Raw genomic sequence first — 15,200 nt, forward strand, 5'->3', positions numbered from 1 at the left:
AATATCTGTAATATTACTTGAATATCTGTAAAAGTCACGTTTTTCTATTAGCTCTGTCTGCTAGCATAGCTTCTCTTCTTCACTGCAAGATATCTGCATGCCAACCGACCACTGGGTTACCAGCGCCCTCTGCTGGTCCAAACAAATATGACGTAAATCATTGCAATCGCGGTTTTTTTTTTTTTTTAAAGTCCAATTGTTAAGGCACAAAATACATTTTCAGTTGCACTTTTAAAAAGAAAAATAACTATTATGCAGTTTTGCATTGTTTATTATCGAACCAGAATTTAAATTAATAGGCTTCATTTTCATTTATATTATTCCTTTATTTATTTCATTCAAGATTTATTTTTAGTTAAATTGCATTGTTTTGAATAGTTTATCAAGGAATTCTTTTGACAATGAAAAATAAAAGGAAAATAGTACCGTATTTTCTAGTTTTTTTCCCAAAAAAAAATATTTGTCTACAGTCCCATTTTGTAAAATAAATCGTAAGAGAATCGTATCGTGAACCCAGTATCATGAATCGAATCGTATCAGGAGTTGAGTGAATCGTTACATCCCTAATGATTACTAGACAAACCGCAACACTTAGCGTGAGATTTTGAACTCGATTATGATCGGAATTGATCATATTGGTCCTTTCAATCACCCGTTTTTCAGTGAAAAATATCAATGTCAATGATATTGTCCCAAAACATGCATGTGAGAGTTTTCTGTTCCATGATGGGGCTCGTTTTTTAACAAAAAGAGAAATATTACTAAAAAAAAGAATAATTTAATTCTGTTTTTTCCATCTGTTTTACCGCAAATACAGAAAATCAGAGGCCCTATTTATAGGATACACACTCTTTAGAGAAAACATGGTAGCTTTTCGGATTGACATAAAGTTGAGTGTTTAAAATATGCCCATGATTAATTATTTGAGGCCCTAATTAAAACATTTGCCATAACCAAAAGGAGTCATTTTTCCTCTCTTTGCAACAGCAAAGCTATCCCTCTGCCATGCACTGATTTCCTCACTCCATAAGCCCGTAAATAAGTGACTCTACATGTTCTATTCTGAATTCCAGCTAATTGTTTGGTATCCATGGAAACAACTCCAAAGGCTCCCACTTGAACTATAAAGATTGATACGCACACGACGGCAGGGTAAAGATGATAAAAGCTGAAAACCTACAAGATCCGGTGTTTCTGCTGTGTGAGGGGAACCTGTCTGCCAATCATGTAAACTAGACAAAACATCTCACTTCTTCTGATGCTTCGAGCAGAGCCGAACCCTCACAACAGAATCAATCAGATACAGAGGAAGATTTAGAATTCCAATCCTCCGCATGGTGCAGGGAACTAAGGAAACGTGACACATAGGAACGCATGGATGTGTTTGAACAGGCGATTGTAAATGTAAATTGCAGTTAGGATGGAGTGTGTGGGTGGCAGCCGCCTCTAGCTAACAGAGATACAGGAACAGAGCAAGACACAGAGGAAGACTGTGTAGGTGTTGGAGGAAAAATGCTCAACCTTTAACTTAAATATCTCTATTGGTACATATTTGGGATCTTTTCTTTTTAACACTCCACATCAGTTCACGATAGAATAATCGAGAGACCCGTTTCCCTGCTCGTCCCTGTACGAAGAACAGCCTGTGCCATCTCTGAAATGACATAGGAAGTGGAATCCAAACAAGACACAGCTGATAGAATTGGATTTCATTAAAATGAAATGTCAGAGCAGATGCTTTCCATTGAAATGTATAAAAGTACCTGAACAGTCTGTTTGACCCAGGGCACAAATATTTACAAAACTACAAATATATTCCATCTCAACAAATATTCAACTTGATTTCCATTAGAGTATCATTTCCTCCTCAGTTAGCAGGAACATTTCAGTTCCCTGCTACCCATTGGCCTCTATCAGAATGCAGACTCGCATATTATTGGACTGAGTCTTTTTTTTTAAAGTACTACAAGGGAGAAAAGGATCAACAAGACTGGAACAGCTGGAGAAGTGTCAGATTTAAATATTGTTATATATATATTGTTAATATTGTTACATAGGAACTATCGGACAGCAGTTTCATAACAAAATGATTCCAAAACAATCGGACAAGCTACCTTGGCTAAATATATTGTTGAGTTGATCCCAAAGGTGTATCTAGGTTAGGGTTCATACGTACCTCAATGATCTGTTAGCTTACCAATAAACGGGAAGAGATTCGTCACCTTTATAATAAGTGTTGACTAGGCCACTTGGAGTGAGGCCCAAGGCCAAGGCAGACAGACTTGATAATACTGCATTATGTTTTTCTGCAGTCAGTGCCTTCTCCTCTCCCTTCTCTCTCTGCTTTGTTTCAGGTGTCGTGAAGCTGATGATGACAGCTCATGATCTGTGGTTCACCACTCAACTAGTCTGAGACACTCTGATGTTCTATCTCTCTATCCTGATCTGTTTGTCTTTCTGTCCACCAACCTCAACCACTCGAGGCAGATGGCTGCCACCTCTGAACCTGGTTCTAACGGAGATTTCTTCTTGTTAAAAGGGAGTTGTTTCTTCCCACTGTCGCTAAATGCTTGTTCATGTGGATCTTTTTGGGTTTTTTCTCTCTTATTATGAATTTTATACTTTATACGCATTGAGATGATTGTTGTAAATTGCGCTATACAAATAAAGTTGAATATGTAACAAAGTTTTATTCTTGGAATTCAAACTAAACTAAATTGTGAGTCGAGTGGTGCTGACATCTCGGTTGGTGTTTTGCATTTGATTGTTCCTTCCACAACTTGAAGATGAACATTTTTGCTGCTCCTCTGAAGAGCATCCAAGAAACACACACACACACACACACAACTAACCTCCCAGCAGCTGCTTGAATATGAAGTAAAAATACTGAAAAATCTTGTCAAGTTACATTTTCCATGGAGATGGCTTTCTTGTTTAAGTGTCTCATTAATTTCAGTTTGGGTTGTTTGATGCAGGTAACGTCTAAAAATTGCCATTTCAGTCTGAATAGAAATGGGCCAGCCATGGTTTGGGTGTTAAATTGGGTTGTCCTCTTATTGAGAAGATGGCGGAGTGATTCCAAGGCTATACCTGCCAAAGTACCCTTGGGCATGACGCTGAATGCTAAATTGCTCCCAATGAACTGGAGGATTACCACCTTGTATTGCACTTAAATAGATGACAATGCAAAAAGCATTAGAGCCACTCAAGGGGGATCAAAGTGCTCTATTAAGTCCAAATGAAGGCAGAAGATTAATAATTTACCTTTGTTGAGTGGACATACTTTAACTTACTTGGAAAATAAGTTGAAACAATGCGAGTTATCATTAAATTCACACAATCACATCGTAGTGTAAACTTTACCCAAGCTGTACTCACAGTGCTCAGCTGGGCTAGGCTATGGTAGGGTATTTGTTTTGGGGTTTTTATATACAGTTTATAAGATGATAACATGTGAGTATACCCAATTATAAATCCCAAGTGAAATATAAAGTTTGTCACTGAAGTCAAAGTTAAAAAGATTTTGTTCCAGAACAACTTAATATTTCAGAATGGTCTGAAAGGGTACCTGTTGTGAATTTTAATTGCACAAAATCATATATAATGCTTGAGTCCTTGTAGAGCAGCCGGGAGACATATTTGCCACCATTATACTCATTGTAGTCGTAGCAAGTGGACTTTTAAAGAGAATAATGCAACTAAACCACCAAGAGCTTGCAATTAAAGTTCACTGCAGGAAATCTTTGGAGTTTAGAAACTACCAACTCATAACCCACACAAATCTACAACAATCATCACAATTTCAGGAGTGAAAAAGCTTGGTTGATGAGTCCAATTTATGCATTTTTTTTCAGTAATTTATTGTATATTCTATCTAGTTATACCAGTAGGCCTACCAGTTGGAACTCGTAACCTCAGCTGGCACAAAAAAAGCATTTGACCTTGACTATCTTTTATTTAAATAGCACAATTAGGTCTATTTTTAAATAGTGAGTCATTTGTTCATATATAATAACAAATTACACTGAAAAATAAAAGCAGATGCTAGATTGGTTGAAACCCTTGAACAACAATGAGTTCCCAGTGAATCACTTTCTGTCCTGCTGGGACCAACGGCTCATTCATGTCATCGTGTAATTGCCATATTCCAACTCGTAAATACCACGCATGTCAACAACTAACCCGTAATTACAAGAAGGAAGTTCATCCGTTTCAGAAGCTATTATAGCAACACAACCAATGTTGTCCATGAACTCCAAACCAAACAAATCAATAATGTCTGATCGATTGAGTTAATTTTGAAGAGAAATGCTATTGCAACAAACTTTTTGCTTTCACTTGTGCAATTTGTGAAAAGATAATGTGATGGATGGTGACTGTATCGTACTTGATTTTTAATCGTATAAATTTGCTATATCTAATTATTTTTGGAGCTGTTGGAACGCCCTCACTCAATAACCTTGTGACCAATTAATAAAATATGGTTGCCAGAACATTTACTCTGAAGTTGTTTGAAAAATAATAAGTCGACTAAAAACAACGATGAAAAAATACATGCATGACTAAGAGATGAGATATTACACCGTTTTATTCTCACACACGGTTTTCGAAGTATTCCATTTTTCTCACCTTCTTTGAAAAATAATGTTTTTTGAAAAGCCCCAAATCGGCCGTATCATCTCTGAGTGTCTGTGATAGTATTTTTTTTCTGTTACCTACGGTATGATTACGAGCCCGACTTCATATGTGATACAAGTAGCAGTTAGCAAGTGTCTAAATTAAGTGCACCAAAGACAATAATGCTTTTTTTAAAACCTCTCTTAAAAAAGACAGGATAGAGTCTTTTTGATAAAGCCTATTTTTTTATTTCTTTATTGTGTTCTGCTGCAGAAGAATGAGATGAATATTTCCCCACAGATTGGCATTTAAACAATGAAACATAGACGGATCACCGCAGCCAAGTGAGTGCACTCACTCATGTTGATTGACATTTTAGGTCAAAAAATATCTCTCGTAACATTTGTTCCGAGCTCAGACTGACAGAGGAGTCAAAGGTGTTTCATCCCCCATCATGAATTCAGGAGGTGTCCGGGCTACTTCAAAACCCAGACAGTCAAAATGTGCACAGAAAGTTAAGACCCTTCATTAACAATTGAGCTGTCCAAACAATCATCCTGCAAGACTGACAGCAGTTGAAATTCACAATTTAAACTCATTTTGGCCCTGACGAAACCAGCAGCAGCACTTTGGCGGCTCTGACTCTGTGGAAGTGGTGAACAGCGCTCCAAATGGCTTCAGAATTGCTGCATAAAAAAGACACGGACTGCTGGCATTTAGAAGTTTGGATGCTTAATAGAATATGTCTTGCAGTGCTGGATGCTTTCAAATGCAAAGTAAGGAAGCAAAACAGCTGTTAAATGCTGGTTTCACTGCAGAAAGCAAACATGAAGGGGATAAAACAACCTAATATGTGCTAGTCTGAATAAATTATGGTACAGAGAAACGTTTAAAACGTTTCACTGTGTAATATTAGAAATAATTGAGCTGATGGGTAAGAAAAGTTGCACAAAACCTGCAGAGAAGCGACACTGGCTGTGTTTGGCTCTGAGCCGCTGTTGTGATATGTTTAGAGAGAGCACACTGAAAATCAAGTGAATGTGAAGAGCACTGAAGAGGTAGAGCTGCAGGAATGGAGAGAGGAGGTGGGCGGATGGGGTCTAAGGAGAACGGGCAGCGTGGGTGGGTGGAGCTACAGGAAAGAACCCGCGATCGTACACTAAAGATATTTCTGATGAATCACAAGGAGGATGAACAGAATACGCTGAGAAACCAAAGTCACTTGCAGTTTTCTGCATTGCTAGCTAGTGTGAGCTTAGAGCAAAGGGCTAAAAACAGTAACCCGAGTACAAAAAGGGAATCTTCCTCTACATCGTCAGCAAACTAGCCAAGGAGACTGAGCTCTAGTTACCATAGGAACGTGTTCGGAGCTTGTGCACAGCTTTATCAAACCACCACCAATTATTTAACTGACACTGGTGTAATATCTGTGAAAAATTAGTGACTTAAAAGCACATGAACTACACAGCAACTTTGTGGCTCCCGAAATTGACGATGGAACAACAGCGCTAGAGCTAACTAGCAGTAAATCCTTCTTCTGTCTTTCTCTGGGGAGTGCAAATATATGTGCTTTCATTTTAGCGAGGGAGCGTAGACATATGAGTTTTTTTTTTTATTAAATCTTCAAGCAGCTATCAAACCTCACCACAACACATTTGGAGAGACAAAGAAAACAGAACACCACCACCAACGTCAGGTACGCAAACACTTTTCAACACCTACAGGCAACAGCAACAACAACAACAACAACGTCATTTGACATCAGGGACACGACAGACTTCAGGGCACATTTATAACACACTTATAACATAAAAAACCCCTTTTGATTGAATCTGGACAAACAGTATGATGCGACGCTGACAGTGTGGGCAAGGAAGACTTTTGTTGACCAAAACCAACTCACTTGGGGTTAAAACTCCAGGTCCGCCACAGCAAACCTCAGCTTGACCAACCAAGCCAAACTGACTCTGATGGGGCAGCCACGACTTTGAAGATGTGTCCATGCAGCTATGGCACACACAAGTCAAGGTTTTTATTTTCTTTAGTTACAGAATAGCAAAGTAAACACAACAATAACAAAGGAAAAAAAATATAAGAATGCCACATTGTTCTGTAGGAAAAGCAAAGAGAAAGTCACTGTATTTGTCATACTGTATGTTTGGTTTGGTTCATTTCAAACAAATCAAACAATAAGGAGAAGAAAAAAAAGCAAAAAGATGAAATTATGTTTAATAGTGGGGGAAAAACCATGATTTTTCAGATTCTTGGATCGTCAGACTATCATAACTTGTCTTTGTGGAGCAGGAGGCTAAATGTCAAAACTCAGCTCAAGCTCTGCTGCGAGCTATGGTTAATAGATGAGCTCTGACATCACACACACATCAGTATGTTTAAGCGTAATCACCTTAAGGCACATTGCAACATGTGCAATACACACCGCTTTGAACTAATCTCAACCCAGACACCTAATTACACAAAAAGGTTTGATTATCCACCTGTAAATATTTAGATGACAAAAAATGTCTAATAATAATTAGGATTTATTGAACGCACTCATTTGTTTCATTTAACAGGTTTAACTTTGACATAGGAGAGGCAGACGCCTCTACATTTTCAAGCATTGGTGCGTGGCCTAGTCATGTTTTAGATAGCTTTAAACTTGTTTCACTCTTTTATTGAATTACCTATAGCACTTGTATCAAACTTAAAGCCAGGGGCCCCCTATTGAGCATCCGATTCAGCCAGTAGGAGAAAGTATAATTCAGAAATAATTCAGCTGTAGATATATCAGTCCCTCCAAATCTACAAATTTAATGAAACTCCACAATATTTGGAGATGCTTGTGCATTTATCACATGACTACAGTACTTTTTTATTGCAAATTGTGAAAAGAATTTTTTTTTTTCTTCTCAATCTTTCAATTCCACAACAACATGTCCCAAAATCAAGGAATTTTGAAGTGAAAATCCCACAGGGACTGGTATATAATGTACCTGTACATATGGAAGACAAAACGTAGGCACAATAATGTTGAAATTGCTTTTTTACCACCTCAAGTTAAAACCACTTATAACCAAACTGGTCTGTATTTGTCCCCTGAGTGGAAATTAGTCTGACACCCCTTACTTATAGGAATACAAATATAAATGTTACTTATGCTGAGCAGGATAATGCACCACAACCATTCATTTATTCTTTTAGTGTACCGTTAGGGGATATGCTTTTATGAAATGAAAACTGTAAACATGCAGTCGTTGCAACTTGCAAATATCGCCTGTGTTACTTTATTTTTACACCAGAACCTTTCCATTGTTCCCATTCATAAAATATGCATGTTATAAAGTCCAAGTCACAGCCTTAAGAGCCCCTAACTAGATGGGCTGCCCACAGAGGGTGGTTAACTCTGGGGGGGCGTATAAGAATAGATCAAGAGGAGTTGTGTGTGTGTGTGGGGGGGCTGTGCTGAGGGGAGAGCAGAGGACTATTGTGAGGCTTTCTGTTGCAGACAGTTTAGAGGAGAGGAGAGTTTAGCACAAGGTTAAAATATGAAGACTTTAGCTCTTTTTCTCCTGGTTTGCTCGGAAACAGAAGAAACCGGCCTGAGGCAAGAAGAAGAAACTTGCGAGAATGAAGCTCAATGACAGGAGGCTGAGCACATTTTGAGGGCTGAGAAAGACTATTTCTTATTGTTTTGGGGAGATAAAAAGCTTAAGACTGAAGAACAACGGAGTTATGAGAAGAAAACTGGGCGTCAGAGGAGAGTCAGTTCTTCAGCTGACAGCTGGGACAGCAGTCCAGATTGTCAACAGATCGAGGAGGGAAGTCGACATCCGTACTTCAAGAATTTCAGTTTCTGCAAATCTAACAGAGCAGTTTAATAAAAGATAAGTGTCCTAAGATAGTCTCCTTTCAGGGAGGGGGTGAGGAAACCAAGCTGATAAGTAAGCTGGTCTTATCTTGAGTGCAGCCAGAGACACTTCATTGGCTGAAAAACTTCTCTTTCAACTACACATTTTGTTTTCTTTGTTTATTTTTGACCATATAGCCGATGGCCACGCACAGCATTCAAATACCAAACAGGAAGGAAAACTGTCGTTAGCGCAATGAATGAAGAAAGATCCAACTGACATTTCTCTGAAATAAACTGAACCCCCCCGGAGACAAGCTAGGCAGAACGGAGTCATTGTATGAAAATGGATATTCAAGTCGATATTAAAGTCAACTTTGCCTAAAGACTATAAAAGGTTCTTTTTTCTGTTCATAAATTAATCTGGGCAAATCTTTTTGTGAATTAAAATGGCTCATTATTCATTATGGATATTTAAATAATTCAGTTAGTGGGTGCTCAAACCAAATAATATTGTCATAACAATACCCGGGAGTTAAGGTCATCTCATGACTAGTAATATAGCCTATATTCGGGGCTCTTATTGTGAAAGGCTTGAAGAAGAAATTGCTTTCTGTGTGTGAGTCAATCAAGAGAAATGAATTATCTGTCGAACCTAAGAAAAAAAAACTTTTAATGCATTTGGTATCACATTAAAATAGAAACAATTAGACTTAATGGTAAATCTCCTACAAATGTTAACCAAATTCTTTATTCATAAAGCCAAATTTCTCAAGACCCCACCCATCTTCACCTGCTTCTTAAGTCCAAACTCGCTAAAGACCTAATGAACCTGGTTGAGTCAACTCTCTAAATTATTGTTATTATTTTATTGTGTTTTCGTATTGTGTCGTGTAGTACGTCTGTGTTCTTGATTTGAGGAGTGTGTCCATCCTGGACATGTGTGGTGTTTGTCTGACTAGTTTGTAAATTTGTTTGCAATAAAGAAAAGGGGGAAAAAAAAAAACAGCTTTTTCCTACACAGGGAGTTGCACCCAGGAATAACCTAACCTTCAATTCACTAGTAAATCTAAATGGGAGGCTAATTCCACATTGTGAATTTATTTTGAAAAAAAGATTATTAGTTTGATGAGTATTTCCATTTTTAAAAAATTCTGGATTCGGATGGGGAGGCGAAAAATGATCAAAATGCTGTAGTACCTCTGCAAAATCTGTGTGGTGCTGAGACTTAGCTAATGAATACACTACAGATGGAGAGGAAGATGGACCATAGTGGTAGTAGTTGTTATAAAATTCTTCTGATTTGAGTCCTATGAGGTTGCTCCCTTCAAACACAGGTTAATTCTGGGTAGCTTTGGCGAATTATCGACTCATTTGGGTTTGAAATCTATGCGTTGTATCTGGCAACGCGTGCATTTGTCCTTCTGCTTCTCTAAACTGTGAGTTATCCACCATCAAACCATTTGTATTAAATACTAATTGGGGATCACTAAACTTGACGAATGTTCGAAAAGCTAAAGCACTAGCAGGGTTTGAGTTATGAGGATTTCCTTTGAAATACAGCGGGCCATGAGTAAAAAGTAGGCACCGTACAACCAATTAGCAACAACAGCTTTTACAGGAAAGAGCAAGTGAGCACTCACTCACCCTCAAACTAATCCACTGAAGAGACCAGGAGCTAAAATGATAATCCTCTTGAGTCCCACCTTATTGAAATGTGGTTATATGAACACACCCCTGCATGTAGCAATGACACAAGCGGTTTCATACCCAACTTTGTAGAGATTAAACCAAGTGTCCAAAGTGTGGATGGCTTCTTTCCTGCCAAAAATATTAAGCCACTTGATGTAAACAGATGTTTTAAAAGCAAAGAAGCATTGCACAGCAGTCGTTCAAAGAAATGCATGTCCAGATTGAATACAATATGCAGTGATTCAATACTGCAGTTTCATCTAGTCAAGAATATAAAAAGCCACTTGGAATTAGATTACAGGAAGGCACCTCGATAGATTTAGAAAACTTAATCCATCATTTGAATAATTTGGCATTTTTCATTCATTTTTAGAATATATGTTTTGAAAATAAGGTTTTAATCCAAGAAAATAGCTGGAAGTAGGGATGGGCGATATTATCGGCCAATATTTGCCATAAAATATAAATATCAGTCGGGATCAGTATTGGTTTTTCCACCAATAGTGACGAACCAATATGTAGTTTTATATATATATAGATATATATGATCACATTTACCATAACTGTAGCGCGTTTATCGTTATTGAAATTGAATACATATTCTTATTTTGCACAGATGATGTTGATTTGTGGAATACGTCCAATGGAACATCACATTAAAAGTAGGGTTATCCTGTCATTTCCATGGAGTTACTGTATATATAATGCAACCTAAAAATAGGTGGTATCGTTAATATCGGAAATCCAGCGTTGAAGTATATCGGCATATCAGATATCAGCAAAAAAACTAATATCGAACGTCCCCACTTGTATGAAGCTAATAATTTAGAATGTTCTCAAAGCCATCAGAGCTCTATACAACCTACAATCCAAAGTAACATGTCCTTTAAAAAAGATGTTTGAAACCAGGAAGCAGAAGTTGAAACCAGGTGAGTTGTGGACTACATCACTTACCCGGTATAACGGGACTTCCTGGTGAAGAAATGATGTCTTAGTCACATCTGTGGATGCTGATGGGTCTGCAGGACACTTGGAACACAGATGATGTTCCACCACTGATTCTACTCGCTTGAGAAGCAGTTTGTGAAAACCTGAGAGAAGATTTCCAAATCAGAGAGCATGCAGGGCTTCATTGATGGTGGGCCACCTCCTGGTTTGTTTTAAGGTGAGCAGCAGCACCTCTTCTTGATTCTCACCAACGCTGCAGTGTGTCCGTGCATGCTTTAGGATGGTTGGGAGCTTCTGGAGTAAAAACAAAAAAAAACCAAAAACACACACCTTCATTCCATCAGTGAAGCCAATAAAGCTCTGCCCTCAGCAGCTGCTCTGCTCTGCTCTGCTCCTCATCCTCAGCTCCAACCCTGGTGCAAACCAGGAACTCAGGTGTGATTTCAAAGCAGATTCCTTGATCTTCTGCGGGAAAAGCTTTGCTCATCTTCGTGATCGATCCCGCGGTGCCTTTCCTCCACTGGGGATGATGGGAACCACTCACAGACACGATCCGTGCGTTTTTATTCACATTTAAAAACCAAAAGAGAGCCAATCATATAGAGTCCATAGCGCGATCAGTGTAGTAAATAAGGCTGGAGGTGATGATGCGTCTGAGCTGATCTGATGCACATTGCGCGCACTAAACCCAAAAACGCATCCAAACTAAACCTCCCGCTGTGCTGGAACAGGCAAAGAAATGCAGCAGCATTTTGGACTCAATCTGATTCGTGCACGTTTCTTGTTTCTACCTCGTGCTGGAAAGCGTCTCCGGGTTTATCCCGCGTGGGAAAAAAAAAAACAACGCGTAATCCTGAAATTCATAATCCGGAGATGGAAAATCATCGAGGCGTCATTGGTGCTCCAGCGATCTGTTGGTGTGGAAAGGAGGAGAAAAGGTGCTGATGGGAGAAGTGTGTGTTGTGTTCCCTGGAAGGAGGAGATCCGTGTGTGAGAGACATGAAGAGGGAGAAACCATCAGCGGAGTCCGCCCTGCTGAATCACACGCGCGCACGCACACGCATAGTGGCAGGAACGACAAAGTTCATTTACTTTTTAATTATCCAAATGTTGAACATCAATGCAAAGACCAATAACTATCACAATAAATTGAAGATTCTGTCTTTTCACAACTCCCTCTACATCAGGTTCCCAAACAGGGGTACGTGTACCAACTGGGGGCACAGGAGCACATTGCAGGGTCCACTCGGAAAGATTTGCCATTTAACTTAAAAGTAACAAAATGGCTATCCGTATGTAGCCGTACGGACAACTCCTGTTAGGGTTAGTTAGTCCGTAACATAGTTTAGGGTTAGGGTCAGTTATCCGTCACTTAGTTTAGGGTTAGGGTTACAATTAGGTAGTCCGTAACATAGTTTAGGGTTAGGGTTACAGTTTGTGTTAGGGTTAGTTAGTCCGTAACGTAGTTTAGAAATCTACATATTAATAGCAAACAGAAGTGCTGGCCAATGAGGGGCGCTACGTATGAATATCACAACAATTCATAAATACGTTGCATGTCCGTAACTTAGTTTAGGAATCTATGTGTTAATTGCAAACAGAAGTACAAGTACGTAGCATCTTAACCAGTGGCGGCTGGCCAATACAGAGCACAAGGGCGCCGCCCCATCACTCAGCACGTTAGTTTGAGTAAGAATAATAAAATTATTAATGAATTAAAAATATTGCAAAACAAAGTTATATCTGCATTTAGATAATCAGAATAAATATTCTATAGATATTGATGTGTAAAGTTGTTTCATTCATCTGTGTCTGATTGGTGACGTGTTTCCTCCTTGGGGCGCAAAAATCTTTACCGTCCATTCTTATTCAAAGTTGTACATGTGCAGTAACTCCTCTTCAATATGAGTCAATGGAGTGACTGTGGGGCGCAGCTTCCGGCGCCCAGAAACACTCTGCAGCTCCCGCCATGGGAGGGGATGACGTCACAGTGGTCTGTCATAAAGTGGATTTGACAGGTGAAGCCGTGGGACGTTAGAAGGAGAAGCAAAATGAAGAAAGAGAAATTAAATAATTCTGCTTTCTCTACCTACCTGCTGACCCAGCATGGATAAAGACAGGTAGGACCCATTTAAAGCACTTTTCAGAAAAGGTGAAGAAACATGAACAACCTACATTTGATGATTTCAAATCTTGAATGTGTTCATAATTACTTGTTAAACTAAAGAAATTAAATTTCAAGAAGTATAATAACCCTGACACACACACACACACTCTATTGTAAATACCAGAGTTTCTCAAAATAATAGAAATAAATCTATTCACGAATCACTAAATACTGTTTCTTTCCACTTATTTACAAAATGAGATTATTTAAGATGTGTTTTATCACTCATTCATTCCATCAACATGATTTATAGTTGTTTTTTTTTCAGTATTCTGAGCAAAATGTTGTAGTTGGACATAAGGGGGTACTTAGATTCAGAAATGAGAGAAACGGGTACTTGAGCCAAAAAATGTTGATAACCACTGGCATATACTACATTTGTTCTTGCTTGTTTATGGGTTCTGTGGAAATAAATGTGGTAAGTTTGAAAGCATTTCTATAACTGCCCCCCCCCCGAGAACAATCCACCAGCCGCCAGTGTGTGTGGCCCATTTAATTTTCAAACTGCTCCGCAATTTGGCCCCTGAACTAAAATGAGTTTGACACTCCTGGTGTGAAGTCTAGCTTTAGTTAAAATTTTGTCAAAATCTGTGAAGTAGTTTTGACGTAATCCTGCTAACAGTCAAAAAAAAATGAAACAAACGTGAGTGAAAAACACCAAACATCAGGAACACGTCGTTAAATGGGCTACAGATCTAGTTATCCACATGTGGCAGAGGATCCTTATTCACACAATCGACTTGATAAGGATGAGGTGGTTTCTAATGATTTGAACAGACAAGAAAACAATAAACACCCCCAAAAATTAGATTCAGTACTCACTGTGCCACCGGTGGCTTGTTTAAATGATAATGCTTTGTAATGAGATTATATGGTGGTAACTGTAAATAAATGCTTACAATAAAACTATTCATATAGGACTCAACTGTGTGTGCACGCGCGTGTGTGTGTGTGTGTGTGTTGGGAGGGAGATCAAAAGGTCTACTTACATGATGCAAACGTGTTATGTAAAGATGATTTGTTTGTTAGTGTCACGCACCATTTTACAGGCTCCAAATAAAGACAGTGTTATGTAAATCAAAAACAAAGAACTGTAACCCAGTTCTGTTTCTATATACAAGTGGCGGACAATTGGTGGAGTTTTAAATAAGACAGCATGTTTGACTAGATAAAAACAAAATGGAAAGAATTCCAAACCTGTTGCATCTGTGTCGAATTTATTTTACATGAAGTTCGGTCAGACAAAGAAATCTCACAACACTTCCTTACAATGTTACTCCCAATCCTCGCTCACGTGTATACACACTCACACGCATTTCCATGGAAACTGATAAAAGAATAGCAGATCTGCAAAAAGAGATGGTTTGACAAAAGCCAAACATGAACACAGGCTGTCGGCATGAAAACACATTCATGGATAGATATCGCCAGCAGGAGCTTTGAGCGACAAAAACGTAAAGTGTGACTGTGACAGTAGGAATACCGTAATTCCACAAGGGGAAATTCAATGATTGTGTGTGCGTGTGGGTAGACGTATTGGAATGTGAACATTTGCTTTTAATTGAAGTTTTAATTTGGTTTTTACATGTGAGAATAATCGATGGGTCTTTGAAAAATGAGCAAAGGGTAAGAAGATTTGAGTAAAATACGAAGGAATGAAAGTTGTGCGGATGTTGCAGATGGAAAGCAGAGAGGGTGGGCAACAGAAGAGGGGAAGGAGTACACCACAGAGTACAGCACAGCACACCACCTACACTCGTCTCCATGGAAACTACCACATTAGAACGAGTGATGATGCCGTTTCCTCTCTTCCTATTCTGAAAACTGTTCAATTAGTACCATATGCACTGAGCAGTATATGTTGGAGACAAAGCAGCTCTGTCCTGTTGTTGCACAGAATATAAGAAGCGCTCCGAGGCTTTTTAAGTC

The 15,200-nt window shown here is 38.8% G+C and overlaps 1 protein-coding gene across 8 annotated transcripts in view; it reads right to left on the minus strand.

Moving 5' to 3' along the window:
* LOC114471999 (ras/Rap GTPase-activating protein SynGAP-like) overlaps positions 1 to 12,077 on the minus strand; it is a 75,339-nt gene extending 63,262 nt beyond the window's left edge. For 7 of the 8 annotated variants that reach the window (XM_028461024.1, XM_028461023.1, XM_028461021.1 and 4 more), the window contains exons 1-2: positions 11,111 to 12,077; positions 6,521 to 6,624 (exon numbers count right to left, since the gene is read on the minus strand). In XM_028461024.1, coding sequence (XP_028316825.1) covers positions 6,521 to 6,620 — 100 coding nt within the window. In that variant the 5' untranslated portion in view covers positions 6,621 to 6,624; positions 11,111 to 12,077. The remainder of the gene's footprint in view (positions 1 to 6,520; positions 6,625 to 11,110) is intronic. The other variant, XM_028461026.1, reaches the window with a different exon arrangement.
* Between the last annotated feature and the right edge of the window lie 3,123 nt (positions 12,078 to 15,200).

The sequence above is a fragment of the Gouania willdenowi genome, chromosome 11 (genome assembly GCF_900634775.1).
Source record: "Gouania willdenowi chromosome 11, fGouWil2.1, whole genome shotgun sequence".
NCBI lineage: Eukaryota > Metazoa > Chordata > Actinopteri > Blenniiformes > Gobiesocidae > Gouania > Gouania willdenowi.